The sequence below is a fragment of the Indicator indicator genome, chromosome 3, assembly GCF_027791375.1.
Source record: "Indicator indicator isolate 239-I01 chromosome 3, UM_Iind_1.1, whole genome shotgun sequence".
Taxonomy (NCBI): Eukaryota; Metazoa; Chordata; class Aves; order Piciformes; family Indicatoridae; genus Indicator; species Indicator indicator.
In genome coordinates this window covers 38,910,798-38,927,795 of record NC_072012.1, presented here as the reverse complement: position 1 = coordinate 38,927,795, position 16,998 = coordinate 38,910,798, and the positions used below count along the sequence as shown (strand labels likewise).

General features: G+C 36.4%; 1 protein-coding gene across 1 annotated transcript in view; it reads left to right on the top strand.

Moving 5' to 3' along the window:
- Positions 1–16,998, top strand: part of ADAMTS20 (ADAM metallopeptidase with thrombospondin type 1 motif 20) — an 85,738-nt gene that overhangs the window by 46,948 nt on the left and 21,792 nt on the right. The window contains exons 16-28 of the mRNA XM_054400006.1: positions 278–373; positions 1,569–1,735; positions 1,847–1,976; positions 3,463–3,589; positions 4,577–4,787; positions 5,337–5,501; positions 6,115–6,279; positions 8,757–8,879; positions 10,084–10,191; positions 10,623–10,787; positions 11,000–11,266; positions 11,578–11,739; positions 13,148–13,324. Of these exons, the coding sequence (XP_054255981.1) occupies positions 278–373; positions 1,569–1,735; positions 1,847–1,976; positions 3,463–3,589; positions 4,577–4,787; positions 5,337–5,501; positions 6,115–6,279; positions 8,757–8,879; positions 10,084–10,191; positions 10,623–10,787; positions 11,000–11,266; positions 11,578–11,739; positions 13,148–13,324 (2,063 nt within the window). The remainder of the gene's footprint in view (positions 1–277; positions 374–1,568; positions 1,736–1,846; positions 1,977–3,462; positions 3,590–4,576; positions 4,788–5,336; positions 5,502–6,114; positions 6,280–8,756; positions 8,880–10,083; positions 10,192–10,622; positions 10,788–10,999; positions 11,267–11,577; positions 11,740–13,147; positions 13,325–16,998) is intronic.

Genomic DNA, 16,998 nt, shown 5'->3' with positions numbered 1-16,998 from the left:
CTGGTAAAGAAATGAATTGACGTTTCTGAACACAAAAATGAACTTAATGAGCTATGAAAATAAAAGTCCAGGTGAACTTATTAAAAAGGAAAAGAACAACACAGAAATTTTATATGAATGAAGGTGCTCACATTTCCTTTCTAAAACATGAGGGTATTTAGCAGTGGTTGTCCCTGGTACACTGTAGGATTTTGTGAATAAAGCTACATTTGTATGCTCGTATTACTAACATCTGACTATTTTTGCATATAGTTAATTTATGAATAATTGCATGCAGGTTACAACGTTGTAGTAAATATTCCCAAAGGAGCAACAAATATTGATATTCGGCAACACAGTTACTCAGGGAAACCAGAAGATGACAACTATCTTGGTAAAAGCCTCCTGCATGTAACATTGATGGATAGTTTTTGTGCTCTGCCAGAGGTCTGCTTTAGATGTATGTTATCAGAAGTCCGATAAAGTCTTCAGAGTAAATATCTAATACATTGTATCATCGTTTGTCTGAGTCTCTCTGTAGATGTAGTAGTGTGCAGAAAAATGTCGGGTGTTGTTAGGTTTCTAATTCTTACACGTGTGTTTATTTGTCAGAAAACAGGAATTATAACAAGTTGCATCATTTTGTCTAGGTTTTATTTTGTTATGGCAATATTAATTAAAACTCCACAAGTGAACTCAAGAATAATGCAGGTATTTGTGATTTTAAATCTTGGAAGCATGCACTTTGTTTAGAAATGAAGCAATCTGACTTTCAGCAAACTTAGCAGTTGTCTCCCATTTCTTTTTCAATTGTAACTGAGTATAAAGATTGCATGTTGCAGGCGTGTGAGAGGAAAGAAGAATTCATAAGTACCAAAAATCTTTGTTGTTCTATTTCACAGTACTTATAGTATATCTGAAGTTCCTGACAGAATACAGGTGCATATTTTCCTTCTGTCCCACTCAACAAACTTCAGAGTTTTCATTTTCCATGCCACCTCAGGCATCTTGCAGGACACAAACAGCCCTGCCCCCAGCTATCACTAGCTACCATTTCAAATGTACTGTCTGAATAGCATGCCCTTACTAAAAACTGTATTTACAATTTAATTTTTATCTTGTTGTCCTTCTTTATTGTTGTAAATTGTTCATTATATTAAATTGTTATTATAAATGCTTCATAATTACCTTTAGTTTTGCTTCAAAATTTACTTTTAAAAGCCACTTCAGTAAAAGTAGTTTTAGAAAGGACAAGGATGTGGGCTGAAAATAGACCAGAAATACCAATAATTGTTACCCAGCCAAATTTAAAAGCCGTGATTGCAGTGGACCTTCAGCAAAACAAATACTACTAAAGTTGTGTTATTAAGGCACTGAAAATCCATGACAACTGCTCAGGTGAAAGTTACTGATGGTTAGGATTACATTCATGCATTAGAAGCTAATACAGCTTTAAAGTATTACACATGGACTGAAATAAAGCTAAGTGTTGATGAACAGATATATTATTATGAGTTTTTATTGGCAGAGTTTTACTGACCTTTTAATCAAATAGATGCTTTATTTCCAATATTTTATTTTACTTATAGCTTTATCTGATATTCATGGAAATTTTATCTTGAACGGAAATTTTGTTGTAAGCATGTCAAAAAGAGAAATCAATATACAAGGAGCCATTTTTGAGTACAGTGGTTCAAACAGTACGATAGAACGAATTAACAGCACTGATAGAATCGAAGAAGAGCTAACCTTACAGGTGCATGTTTACTTTTTTTTCCTAAGTTTGAAAATTTGCTACATGATCATTATGTTAATAATTTCATGTTCAGATTCACTGAAAACCAGCTATCATTTTATTTCAATTAAGGTTTTGTGTGTAGGGAATTTATACAACCCTGATGTGCGTTATTCATTCAGTATCCCAATAGAAGATGGAAGGGATCTGTTTGCGTGGGATTCCTATGGACCATGGCAAGACTGCAGCAGGATGTGCCAAGGTAGTGTGAATTCTTTTGTCACCAGAACCAAAAATCTGATGTTGAGTATTCAAATTTTTCACCCCTGCTTCTAAGGAAGAAATTCGGCACTCTCAGTAAACTTCAGGGCTTTAAGGGTGGAATGACTTCTGATTTTATTTTGCTATTTTTGGTTTTTATGAAATGCAGTTTTATATTAAAAGCTACATTTGTTTTCCTTTTTTTTTTTTTGTAGCCATAGAGTGGTTTATAAAACAAAGATGAATTAAGTGTAATCCATCCTTAAAAAGTAGTGTTGTGTGTTTACTAATATGTATTAGGGTTTCACGAGCCTATTCACAGATGGTCATTTATTTGTCTAATGGCCTTCTTTTTTTTTTCCTTCTTTTTTTCTTTTTTTTTTTTTTGCTTATATACTACATGGAGGGAAGCTCTTTAAAGATATATTTTACAATTTTTAACTGTTATTCTATAGATCATTGCAGTGTAAAAACAAACCCACAGTATGTGTGAAATTACACATAAAGCGTACATACACAGATTTGTGATAGATACTCCTATTTGCAGGTGCTAGAAATGCATTTAGATACATGATGGTGAATTTCTTCTGGTTTTGAATCAGGCTGTAGATGTGCCATGTGCTAGGGAAGAGTTATCTGTTAACTTCTCCCATTGCTCCAGATCTTTTAAATACCCCATGATCAAGTTTTCTGCTTCTTTGAAGAAAAGCTTCTCAACCACTAAGTTAACATGGTAGTTTGAAAATCTGGTAATTAGCAAGGGACAGATGGGACGAATTTGGAATACTTAGTCAAGTAAATGGACGGTTGCACTTCTGCAGTTTTTTGGAAGTTTATATCCTTGTGAGACCACTGTAGCATAGCTGGGAGATAGCATCATCAGGGGGTTGGAGCACCTCTGCTGTGAATACAGCCTGAGGGAGCTGGGGTTGTTCAGCCTAGAGAAGAGGAGGCTCCAGGGAGACATAAGAGGAGCCTTCCAGTATTTGAAGGGGGCCTACAGGAAGGATGGAGAGAGACTGTTTACAAAAGCCTGCAGTGACAGGACAAGGGGCAATGGCTTCAAACTAGAGTAGGGCAGATTTAGATTGGATATCAGGAACAGGTTCTTTAGTATGAGGGTGGTGGAACACTGGAACAGGTTGCACAGGGAAGTGGTTGGGGCCCCATCCCTGTAGATAGTCAAAGTGGAGATTGACAGGGCTCTGGGCAGCCTAGTTGAGGATGTCCCTGTTTACTGCAGAGGGAGTTGGACTAGATGACCTTTGGAGGTCCCTTCCAGCCCAGACCATTCTACGATTCTATGCGTGACTGGTATGAGGTTATTTTTCACCTGTAATGTAGTCAGCTGCACAAAGTGGCACTATTAGACAATAATAACTGTTAAGGGGGAATCTCAGTTAAATTTCTAAATGATGAATGGAATCCATGAGTGTAAAAAGGCACTCTTACTTTAGCCTATTTGCCCTTTTTGGTTTCTTTTCAAGGTATTCGAAGAAGAAGAATGACATGCATACGTAAAAGTGATCGTGCGGTAGTGTCTGATCAAAGGTGTGAGCTTATACCCACTGTACCACATGTCTTTGAGGAGTGTAACACAGAATGTGAATTAAGGTAAAAAATAGGTTCTTAGCTGATGGAGCCATTTGTGGTCTTACATACTTTTGTTGGTAGAGACTGAAACATTGCTTTACCCTCTGTCTCTCTATCCCTCTCTACCTCTCTCATCCCTCCCATCTCTCCTTCCTTTCATCAGATCTATTGGATTAATGAGTTCATATGTTGTTTACACCCATGAACCTAAGTAGAACTGGTGCACTCATCTAACTTCTATTGGTAAAGTAAAAAGTCCTTTGTTAGGGTTCTGAGTCTGTTCGGTATATCCTGATGCAAAAACTTGGATTGCTAAGCAATACATTTTTCATGAGAATTGTGCCCACAACTGGACCTAATTTGAAACAGACTTGTATTTTTTGGACTCCAAGAAAGCTCACACTGAAATGGTCAAGATGATGAACAGTTGGAATTAGAGCTTACATTTTTTTTGAAGTCATTTAGGTGATTAATAAAAAAGAACTTTTAAATTTAAAAATAACTTCTGTGCACCTGTGTGTCAAGTTCTTTCATATTTCTTTGAAAATTCCAGTTGTGAGATAGATTTTGCAGCTTTATCTGTTCCCTAAACTACCTATCTATATGTACATGACAATTCCTGGTGCATTGTGGTAGGTTTAGGCTATGCCTGTAAAAATTTTCCACAGATCTTGAACAGAAAGTGGTAGAATGTAAATAAATCACCATTGGGTGTAAAAAGGAAAATAGTGATAGTTCTAAACAGTCCCATTGGAGAGTTATCTACTGTAAGAATTAGTTCGGTAAATAGTATCTCTCTTCACTTCTTCAGCTCTGGTTGATGCTTCTCGTGGCTTTACTGACCTTGGCTGCACTGATTTGTTGTGACTGGTGTTAACAATAACTTCTCTGCTTTTTCTCTTGTCCCTTTTGTGTACATTCTCTGAGTGCTTTGAGTGCTTTATTCATCATTGTCTTAATTCTTTTTTTTAAACACAATTAGCTTTCTATAACAGTTTATCCTTGTAGGTGGCAGCACGTTGGCAAAAGTGATTGCACATCAAAGTGTGGCCCAGGGTATCGGTCCATAGAGATCCACTGCATGAAGTACTCTGTTTCGGAAGGACTAAGTGCTCCAGTGGATGACAAGTACTGTGCTGATCAGCAGAAACCACCAACCAGAGAGCCCTGCCATGGTGACTGTATGTTAACAAGTTGGCACTACACAGAATGGTCAGAGGTACAAATTCAAAACCTTTTAACTGAACCATTATAGTTCTGGTTAGCGTTCGTATCAATTTTTTTCTATATAATCTTTTTTTGTGTAAGAAACTAGAATAATACCTGACAAATGCAGAGTTTTAAGAGGAGCTAATACCAATCATTATATTTCATCAACTTGGTCATATTTTTGTAAGGAACTCCAGCTAAATTGATTGCAGCTTGAGTTTGAAAGTTGGCAAAGAAGATCTGGTAACCACCAGATATTCTCTGCCAACTTTCAAACCTAAGTTGCAAAAGAAGTCTATATTGTGTTTACAGTCTTGAAAAATCAGATCTAAGAGTATGTTGGAGAAAACTAGTAAGTACAATTCCAGCTTTAGGCTTCATTAAAGAGTTTTTTCTTGGAACTACTAAACAAAGTGCCAAATTTATGTCATGTGAACATTAACAGCCTGTGGATTATACATCTAACAGTCATTGTCTTTCACCTTTAAGACTGATAGTGTATTTCAACTTTATTTTATCATGTTGGTTCCTGTTTTATAGTATTTTTTATACACCTCAGTGTTCCAGGAGCTGTGAAAGAGGCGTCAGAACCAGAGAAGCTTTTTGTATGAACAATTTGGGTCGCCGTCTTCCTGATAGAGAATGCCAGGAGCTTCCAAGACTTGTAACACAGAGTTGTAATGAATTCTTGTGTCCAAGCTGGACTACTAATCAGTGGAGTGAGGTAATGAACCACGTAAAACTTGGGATGCCTTTGGTCCTGGTCACTGATACAAAATAAATGTTTGGGGATTTTTTTGTTCTGGCTATTTGGGGGCACGTAATACAAATTCTAAAGTCCTAGGATTTGCCTGATACACATCTCACATATACAAATGGCATGAGAATGTCAGAAACATACATCTGGAATTTATTTTAATCTGAATTTTTTTACATTAAAGTAAGGTAGTGAAGCTACCCAGAGTAATTGTATTTATAGTTATATGTATACCTTCTTTCTGTTATGAAACAATGAGAAGCATCTAGCTGAAGAACAGACTTATATCCATTTTATTATAAGGATTATATGAGTATGGAAAAAACAGATAATTCAGACTTCTTTTCCTGTGAATTCTGTGATATGTGTGCTCCTATTTTTAACAAATATTCTTTAATGAAAATAAATTATCTGTATACTGTTCTCATATTTTTGTAGCTTTAGAAATAGTTATTCCTTTGTATTGGCATTTGGGTTGATATTTTTGTTACGGTCTTTGAAATCCAACAGGCTGCTAAAAGGAAGTGAAGCCATTAGTGCAGATTCATGTCTTTACAAAATGATGACTCTAATTTTACAGTGTTCTGTGACATGTGGCAGAGGAATGAAGCATCGTCAAGTATGGTGCCAACTAAGTGATGAGCAGCTGAGAGATGATTTCTGTAATCCAAATGATAGACCAGAATCAATAATGCTATGTGAACTTCATGAATGTGCCTCTTGGGAAGTAGGACCCTGGGGACCTGTGAGTACGGAAGGATTCCTGTATTCTAGTTCAGACTATGAGTGATCACAAACCATTGCATTTTAAACACTTTCGTTGTGTCTCAAGCTGTTAGCTTAGTTGAATTGGTCAATGTATTTGTTAGCTACTATTGGGTATCTAACCTGTAATTTAGGAACACCCACACATAGGTTAAATGTCTAAAATGGTCACTGAACCTGAGCCTTAATATCATAGGTGCTTTTACACATGAATGTAATACATCTCCAGAAATGAAGACAGCAGACAATTCAGATGATTGAGACAGATGGAAGACCAAATATTTCTCTGTGTGTTGGCATATTTAAGCAGTAGATTTAAATAAGATCATAGAAGTAATTTCCTGGTGAAGTGGAGAGATCCCAGCTGACTGGAGATCGGCAAATGTGACACATTATGTGAGCCAATATGAGCCAGAAAGAGGATCAAGGGAATAACAAACCTACTGATCTGACCTCACTGCCAGGGAATGTCATGGGGCAGATCATCTTGAGTGCTATTATGCAGCATCTGCAGAGCAATCAGGTGATCAAGCCCAGTCAGCATGGGTTCATGAAGGGCAGGTCCTGCTTGACAAACTTGATCTCCTACAATAAGGTGACCCACTTAATGGACAAGGGAGAGGCTGTTGGTCTCTTCTCCGTACTATCAAATGATAGACAAGAAAAAAAATGGTGTCAAGTTGTGCCAGGGGAGATTTAGAATGGATATTTGGAAAAATGTAATTACTGAAAAGAGTAGTCAGGCATTGGAATAGGTTGCCCAGGGAAGTGGTGGAGTCTCCATCCCTCGAGGTGTTTAAAAAATGTGTAAACACGGCACTTTAGGACATGGTTTAATGGCTGTGGTGTTGTTAGGTTGATGGCTGGCTCTATGATTTTAAGGGTCTTTTACAACTGAAGTGGTTCTGTGATGCTGTGAGCTGTGAATATGTTAATAATAGTAGGAAAAAGACTTAGTATTTTTTTCTTTTGTGATAAAAGATCTGCTGTGAAAGTGCTGTTGAAAAATATGTTACTGTATGCAGTGTTGCTCACATAATGTATACCAGAGTGGCTTCAAAATACCAGAGGAAAGTGAATTAATTTATGAAAGAAACTTTTGTCAGCAAGTAGATGAGAATTAATTAAAAAATAATAAGGTACTAATTTTCATGGAGCTTTCATAAAATGATATTACTCAGGCCAACTGAAGTGTTGGATTGTTTGGTGTTTCTTGGATATTAGTGAGAATTCAGAAGTGAATGGCATCTGTTATTTATTTCTTTATATGTAATCTGCTAGTGAAATACAGACTAAATATGCCTTCGGAAGTTAAGTATATTTTTAACTTCTATGTTGCTTTTGTGTAGAACTTTTCTCATGTAGTATTTTTTCATGCTAGATAACCATATTGTTGTCTAACATAATGCTGAATTTCGAGTCATCTTTTGATTGCAGAGTTCTCCCTTTCCATTCCTAAAAGCTAAATGCAAACCCCAAATAGTTAATTTGGTCCCATGATATAATTCATTTGAACAAAAAATCACTGTGTCTAGCCTTGCTGGACGTAGCTTGTATGTGCAGTTTGCCAGTCCTTGTCACTGGAGCAGATCTTTCCTTTGCAGTTTTTCCACTGCACCATCTGGTAATAGCTATTCATGACCTGGGTTCTTACCAGTGTTTGTGCTTGAATCACAACATTTATAGAGTGAGATTTATGTCATAATATTTTCATCCATCTAACATTTTAGATCCCTTCTTTGAGTGTGCTCCTGTCAAACACTGTTGTGAAGGTGGAGACATTTAACAGCTGGAGCTATTGATTCATTTGGAAGCCATCCCTTACTCCCTCTCACCCCCACTTCCTCTACCCTCGTTTTTATTGCTGAGCATGACATATAGCATGGATTGTCACTTTGGTCAGTTCAGTTCAGCTGTCCTGGCTGTGTTCCCTTCCAATCTCCTGCCCACTTCTGGCCTACTCGTTGCAGGGAGTGGAAGAGAGAAAAAAGAAAACTTCTATCCTGCACAAGCACTGTGCAGCAATAGCCAGAGTATTGGTGTGTTACGAACATTGTTAAGAACCGTGTAATCTGTTGTGAAGAAAGTTAACAGCATCCCAGTAGTCACAGACTCAGAGAACTGATTAGGCTGGAAAAGACCTTTAAGATCATGGAGTGCAACTGCTAAACTAGCACTGCCAAGTCCACCACTAAACCATGTCCCTCATCACTACGTCTACATATCTTTTAAGTGCCTCCAGGGATAGTGACTCAACCACTTCCCTAGGCAGCCTGTTCCAAAGCTTGACTACCCTTGTGGTAAAGAAATTTTTCCTAATAACCGATCTCAACCTCCCCTGGTGCTAGTCATTCCTATTCATTCTAGAAAGAGTTTTAAAATAGAAAATGCAATTAAAAATTAAACTTTAATGTAAACAGTGCTATCTCAAGTGTGTGAAATTACTGTCTTCAACAGTGTTCTGTAACATGTGGACATGGGTACCAGATGCGTGCAGTCAAATGTGTTACTGGGATTTACAGAGTTATTCTGGATGATGACAGAGAATGTAATGCTGCTACTCGCCCTAGAGATAACCAAGTAAGTAAACCAAGTCCTTCAGTTGATTGTACTTTTAAGTGAAAAGTCTCTAAGTAATTGTTGTCTACTGACTCCTTGAGGGAACTTACAAGAAACAGAAAAAAATACTGAAACTTCAGATTAGGCCTAGGGAATTAAGTAAAAGAATACTAACTTGGAGTTTGGAGAGTTGAAAATGATTGAAGGAATCCAAAGGTTTTTGATTATGTCAAGAGGAGGGGGAGGGAGAAAGCTCCAACAAATAGAGTATCAAAAGGAGAGTGCTTGTCATGATGCTTAATTACATGAACCTAACTGGCTTGGTATTTTCTAAAATTCTGCTTGTATGTAGTTCTTAAAAGAACGACTTCAAGAAAACTTTAGTTGTTAGAATTATGCTAATTCAAAACTGTTTAGACATGAATTATGATTTGATACGGTATTGATATGGCACTTTACCTTTGCTGCTTCTCTCAATTTACTTACTTCATCACTTCTCTTAATTTAAACCTATAATTTTTTCAGAAGAAACATTTTTAATACAGTCAGAATTTAAATAAAAGCGTTTGGTGTCTGAGGTGCTGGGAATTAATGTGTTACTCTGACCACCAGATTGATACATCTCATTTATATCCAGCTAAGCTGGTAACCACGTAACTGCTTCAGGACATACTCTGCTTTTTGTTTCAAGAAGAGGTGGGGGGAAAAGGCATTCTATGGTCTGGAGTAAACCCAGTCACAAATTTCCAGCCCTCTGCTGGCTGGTGTTGAATGAGATCTCAAAATATAAAAGCCAAGTAATTTTTACATGTTTATTTCCACTTCCATTGGAAAAACACTGGGTTTGAGTATGCTTTATAGTTTGAATTGTGGTACCTGTTTGGCTCTCAGCTAAAACCAGGCAATTTCATTTTCTCTGTAACTAAAGATATAAAGAACAAGACAGCACAGCTTCTGTCTTCGCTCAGTTCTTCTGTACTGCATGTGGCTATGAAACAGGGCACTGTGATACATATGCCTCTTGTCTCCAGCAAGTTGCCTCTTGATTGAAACAAAACAATTCAATTGAAAGCCTCTGAATAATGTTAGGAAAATGTTAGAAGATGGTATTTACTTGTATTTCTAGCCTATTGTAATGGAAGGGTCTCTCCTTGTGGGAGCCAATTGCATTATGTTTGGCTCTTCCAAAATGTGTATTTCAAAAGCTTTTTTCTTATCCCCACAGGAATGTGAATTGCCCTCTTGCCTGGACATGACAAAATTATGGACTACATCTCTTCCTCTACTTCATGTGGGGAAGGCAACCCAATGGAGATATGGATCATGGACCCCAGTATGTAACGTAATAGTAGTTGCATCTTGCAGACCAGTCCTCCTTCACACATTTTTCCATAAAGCCCTCATTAGTATTTTTTCAGCCTTAAATCTGCATGGAATACATTTTCCAGGAATTCTGAATTTTTTTATGAACCTGTTTTTTAAGGGGGAAATGGACACTTCCAGCAAATTCTATGTGCTTCAAATATAGCTAGGGAAAAAGAAGAAGGGTAAAGCCCAGAATTCTAGGAGCTGGAATTCTGAACAAAATGGCTTTCATATGATTGAAAGTGTGCAAAGAAGTTTTGTTATTTTTTTAAACATTGATTAGTTTCTAGGTATGGAGAACATTTAAAAACAAGCATATACTAAGGTACTACAGTATTTTAGATGCTTGCATGGTCTTAGTCTCCTAAAGTGTGATGAGCTTGGATTGTTCTCTGACAGTGCTCTGCATCCTGTGGGAAGGGTGATCGAGCTCGTTATGTGAGTTGCAGAGATGCTTATGGAGGAATAGCAGATGAATCCTACTGTGCTCATTTACCACGGCCAGCTGAAGTTTCAAGCTGCTTTAGCCCATGTGGAGAGTGGCAAGTTGGAAATTGGTCCCCTGTAAGTATTAATTATAATTTATTGGGGTTTTTTTAAATGTTTCTGTTTAGATCATTGGCCAAAGTCTCTGGTTAGAATTTGGGACGTCAAGCACACCTGCACAGAATATGAAGTTGCAGAGTAGAAATTTTGTATGTCAAAAGAAAATATAAATGTCTTTAGTTATTAATTATCAATGTTCTGTCACAAATGTTGGGTTAATTTTTGGTCAGTGCACGGTTACCTGTGATAGTGGAATAATAACAAGGCAAGTTATCTGTGTCAACTATCATCAACAAATCAATGAGAATTACTGTGATCCTGAAGGCCGACCTTCCAAAGAACAAGAATGTAACATGCCTCCATGTCCAGTAGTTTATCGTCGTGTTCCAAAAATAGATGACCATCCAAGCCATTTTCCAGACATGGATTACCTTCCAAAACACCATCCACAAGACAACGTGGGAGGATATCAGTGGAGAACTGGACCCTGGGGAGCAGTAAGATTTTTTTTTTGTAAACATATGAATTTGCTCTCTCGTGTGTGTGTTAAACAGTTCTAGCAATGTTCATACAGTACAGATTTGGTCAAAAGAGAAGCACATTTATTTAGAAAAAAAAATTACAAAGAATAAATTCAAAGTGGTGTTTTTCTGTGATTTTAGCGTTAAAATGAGTAGTAATTTCTGTTTGCAAATTTCAGGTTTGAAAGTTGATGATAAAATATAATAATTTGAAATTGTTTTAACCAACATATCTTACGTTTTTCTGAGTATGCAATAGTGACAGATGTGCTTACTTGCTTTGGTAGTGCTCTAGTACTTGTGCAGGTGGATTTCACCGTCGTGTTGTGGTATGTCAAGATGAGGAAGGAAGAAGTGCTAGCTATTGTGACGAGGCAACAAAACCTCCAGAGTCAAGACACTGTGATTCTGGACCCTGTCCACGATGGAACTATGGGAACTGGGGAGAAGTAAGATCCTTTCATTTTCAAGGGGAAGCTTAGAAATAGCAGCGTAACTATTTGAATGTGCATGGAACTGAATAACATTTTTTAACTTAATTGAAAAGAATGAGTTTCAACGTGTTTATCTAAACTTTGTTCTTTGATCAAATCCTGAACTGTAGTGTAAATATAGGTAGTATAAATACACATCCAAAAGAAGTAAGCGTTGTGTGAGGATAAGGATGTACAACATACAAGTGTTGCAGTAGCATCTTGACTAGATATATACAAAATTATTTTGTGTAACAGAAAGGTTAATTATAGTCAGTAAAGCCTCAGTGTAATTGTGAGTCTAAGAAAAAAATGAACACAGGAAGCTGTAGGGAAACTTGGGTACTGACTAGAATAACTTCAAGTAGTAGCATCTACTGAGTTGTAGTTCCATATTAAACATACAGAGATAGAATCATGCATCTAAAATGTGTGCCTGAATTAGAATGTTTTGATGAAACTTTATACATTATTGAACATGTAGAAAGAACAGTTTCTCCATCCCATGTAATGTCATATCCTGACCATGCATCCTTGCTCAAACACTACAGAAAGAGTTAATGCTGAATAGTTTGACATTCATTCTAATCTAGCCTCTTGTGATTCCTGCCCTCTTTTTTACTTACTCCTGATACATCCATATCTAGAGTTGGGAAAAGAAGATAAATTGCTCAGATGTCTTTTTTATTTCCCCCCCCTCATTTTGGCCAGATCTAGCCATTTAGTTCTCCAGGCCAGTCTGAGTGTCATGGGTTTTTTTCTGTCTGTAGCTGTTGACTTGGGATCCAGGTAATGCATATGCTGCAGCTTTTGTCTAAGCTAAAATACTCTGAAGATACAATGAAAAGTCATAACCTATTTGAAAATGCTCAATTTTGATCAGATAGCTCATTAGGAATCAGAACTAGGTGGGGGTTTCTTTCAGGTAGTGCAGAATTAAAGGAAAACTGAAACCCAGAAAATGCATTCTCTAAGTATTTTTCACTTCGAATAAATTAGACTGTGAGAAAGTGAGCCCAGTGCTTGAGTTTTTCTCTTTTATGGCAGGGAAAACTAATTTCAGGATGAATTATCATCATTTCCTCCTATCAAAGAGAGAAACACGCATTCTCACAAACGGTTACTTGTTAATAGTATAGTAAGTAATAGCAAGATTCTCTGAGACTTTGTATAAAATCACTTGATAAAAATGTAGTTTGGTAAATGCTTTGGTGAGAGAATTGTTTTTTTCATTATATGAGATTAGACTGAAAGTCTTTAGTCTTGAATTGAGTATCCAGAGAATATGAAAACAGACATGTACTGATCATTGCTGTATCTTTTTGTTTTAATGGCATGTGATGACTTTGAACAAAAATATTGCATATTAAATTCTTTATTTCAGTGTACTCAAACTTGTGGAGATGGAATAAAGACAAGACTTGTGATTTGTCAGCTTCCTACTGGCCAGATGTTGGGTGATCAAAACTGTGAAATTCTAGACAAGCCACCTAATATGGCACAGTGTAATATGCATTCTTGCCCTGGTGATGTTTCATGGCATCGGGGACCATGGAAATCGGTACGATAGCATTCACTAATACTTATCACTGTCTTGTTCTTTCTCACTCTATTTCCCCTTGGCTTTTAAAAATTACATTTTTATTTGAGAACTGTGAAATAATAATGCATGTGTAATATAGTCTGTAGTTTTATTAAGCAGTAGTTCCTGCAGTCACTGAAGTAAATGGGAAACAGCCATGTACTGTGGTGGGAACAGTGTCATGCTCTTTAAGACATCATAGGGAGTATTTTGAAAATCACCAGGAATCATCATAGCCAATAGCAATACCTAATAGGTTGTTCTATTTTGAAAGGTTGTGATTTGATCTCTGTTTAAATTTAAAAATCTATGCTGTAATTTATGCTGTAGTATTATCTAAATATTTATATTTGTAAAGAAAAAGCTCTTCATTGCATAACCTTTTTCTAATAGTATATCTCAGTATAAAATAACTCTCACGTGTATATTACACTCTGTCATAAAACATTTGACTCCATTTGACATGTACATTTGTGTATAGAAGTTTATATTTGTGGTTTTAAAGCAGTGACTAATTAAACCTGTCTATGTATAATTATGTATGTATGTAACTATGTTATTGTCTATATGTCCCTGTCTATTAATCTGTAAAAATGGCTGCAGTAATCACCATTAATCTTTAAAATTGCCACTAGCAGATTATTAACATACTGAAGTAATCATAGCTAATTCAGCAATATAGAGTACATTATACTTCCCAAGCTGTGAATTTCACAACAATATTTATTATTGTGCTCAATTCTAAGGAGAACAATAGCAAAGGAGGTTGGATCCAGTTCTGGTTCCATTGAAAGCAGTTTAAAACCTTCATTAACATTGTTGGGAGATGAGTTAGGACAACAGTTTTATTACTTTTTTTATTTAAAAAAATGTAATTTGTTTCTTTTTTTCAATTAACATGGAAACATTTTTAAAATACTGTCCAATTTAAACTTTAAATAATTTATTAGTATTTCTATAATCAATTCTAATTTATTGCAAAGGGACTTTACATTGAAAGTTTGGATTAGTAAATTACCACAGTTATCTCTTTCTTCCACTCTGCAAAAGGGAGTTTTGGGTTTGTGTTTAACAGACCCCATAGTATCCTATTTAGCCATGAGCCAAATAATTAGTGGTGGCTTGCTAATGCTCAATTAATGTATATAATTCAGGTGCTGAGAAGACAAGCAAGGCATTCAGCATGCAGTTGCATTTGAACTCAAATATTTTCCTTTTACATAGGAAATTATTCACACAGCCTGTTTGTTCCCTGAGTGATGCAATTTGTCATGCATTAGTAAGTTACCTGTAAACTATTGGAATGTGTTGTAAATTTTACATATTTATTTACATAAATTTACATATGGCTTAGTTTTGCAAAGATTTTCATGTTGATTTGTGTCTCAGTTAACATATAAAGCCATTTTAATCCTTCAAAAACTGTTTAGAATGCAACTGTTATCAGACTTTGTAGCCTCTTTTATATATGGTTGAACGCTCTAAGGGTATTCTGTAATAACTTTAATTTCATCACTCTCTTATATAGTGTTGTGCAAGAACAGACATAGGAGATTCAGGAAATAAAAGCAGGCTTACAAATTAAATATGATGTCATTTTCTAGTAATTCAGCTGGTTTGAGTGCTGCCAACACACAAACCTCAGTTAATTTTTGTTCCTGTTTAAACAGAGAAAAACATTCAGTATGAATGACTATTATACAGTAAAAGCTTTAGTCACAGGAATGTTGTAGCCTAGGACAAGTGGCTTTGTGATAGTTTGGCAGTAGCTCTGCCCATCTGATGCCTTTCTGTCATACAATAGACTGTAACATAGAGGACTTGTTAGTGACTGGATGCTCTCTGGAGGCTGGAGTCGTTAAGCATGTCCATATACCTTTATTTCATAGAATCATTTAAATTGGAAAGGACCTAAAAAATCGATGAGTCCAACCATTAACTCTACCAAGTGCACTGCTAAACTATATCCCCAGCATCACAACTACATGACTTTTAAACACATCCAGGGACAGTGACTCCACTGCCTCCCTGGGCAACCTGTTCCAATGCCTGACAACCCTTTTAGGTTGCATTTTTTTTCCTGATGTCCAGCCTAAACCACCTCTGGTGCAGCTTGAAGCCATTCTCTCTTGCTCTGTCACGAGCTACCTGGGAGAAGAGACCAACACCCACTCTTCTCTGGACCTACTCCAGCAGACTGATGTCTTTCTTGTACTGAGGTGTTCAAAACTGAACACAGTACTCTTTTTTTGCACTAGTGGAAGAAATCTATTATTATCTTTAATGGATAAAACCCAATTTTTTAAAGAACTGAGATCCCACTCCCCTTCCAGTATTGTTACTGCCAGGCATCCCATTGACTTCTGCAGGAGTAGAAGCAGCCCAAACTTGCATAGCTGAAATATTTATTTGTGTTCATTTTAACGCAGAAAATTTTGCTGTGTATAAGTGCCTTCGTTCTCTTTTTCTAATATGTAAAAAGTATTTATATCTTTAAATATAATCTTTTATATTAAAAGGGAATTCAGAATCAGTGAATTTGGTTTTCAAAACCTGCTTCAGGTTTTTATCTCTACTTCTGCTGGTGCCTAATGTCTAACTTCAGAATACCTCATTATCAATACAGCATGTGTATTTAATAGCTCACTGGCTGAAATCTTAATGTTAATGTATGCTATTCTTTTTTTTTTTTTTTTAAACTTTGGAAATGAGAGGTGCCTTTTCAGAGATAACTAATAATATAAGTCACTACCCAGATAATGTCATAAAGCAGACTTGGGATAGTGGATTTTATAGAAATGAAAAACAAAACAAAACAAACTTGTTTCCAAAAGTGAAATATTTGTGTACCGTTGTTTAAGTTTAGAGGAAATTTCTGCATTTTGGTGCTATGTTGCCTGTACAGCTTGAATTAATAAATGAGTTATAATGTATGTGTGAAAATTTAATTTAATGACTCATACTTGTGTCTGTGAAATACAGTTGCATTTTAACCCTTCTTTTTTATGCATGTTTTGTGGCTTTGTGCTTACAATTAATGTGTCTGTTATTAAGGAAAGCTAATGTTTAAAGTCCTTAAATTATTTTTTTTTTAAAAGGTAGGAGGAACTATCTACTTTTCAAAAAAAAGGAGGAGTTTTTACATTGATTAATTTTTGTGTTGCAGTGAACTCCATATGACATTTTAGTGACATTGTTTTCATGAGGGGAAGCTCTTGAACAGAAAAAAAAAAAAAAAGAAAAGATCATACTGATAAAAGCAGCACCTAGTGACATTGGATGACTGGAATAGGTAGTTCTCTGTCCAAGTTTTGACCCATGAGCTGCTAAGGGCAAAAGGACAGAAAAGATATTTTACCCCTTCTTAAGGAGTAAATTCGGAAAAAAATGCCCCACACTGCATTGGAAGTTTAAATGGAAGTTCTATTTAAAAATATATACAAAAGGCATTCAGGTAAAAGAAATACACCTGTGCCTACCAGGGCAGAGCCTTCCAGAAACCTCCACCCCACTCAGCCTCAGCAGCCCAAGAGCAGCCAAACTGCCCCCGACCAGACCCAGGCCTACCGCAGGCTTCAACAGGCCCAGCTGCATAGCTGGAAATTTGCTGCCAGCCAAGGCCAGGAGAAAGACTCTCCCCCACAAATCATAAG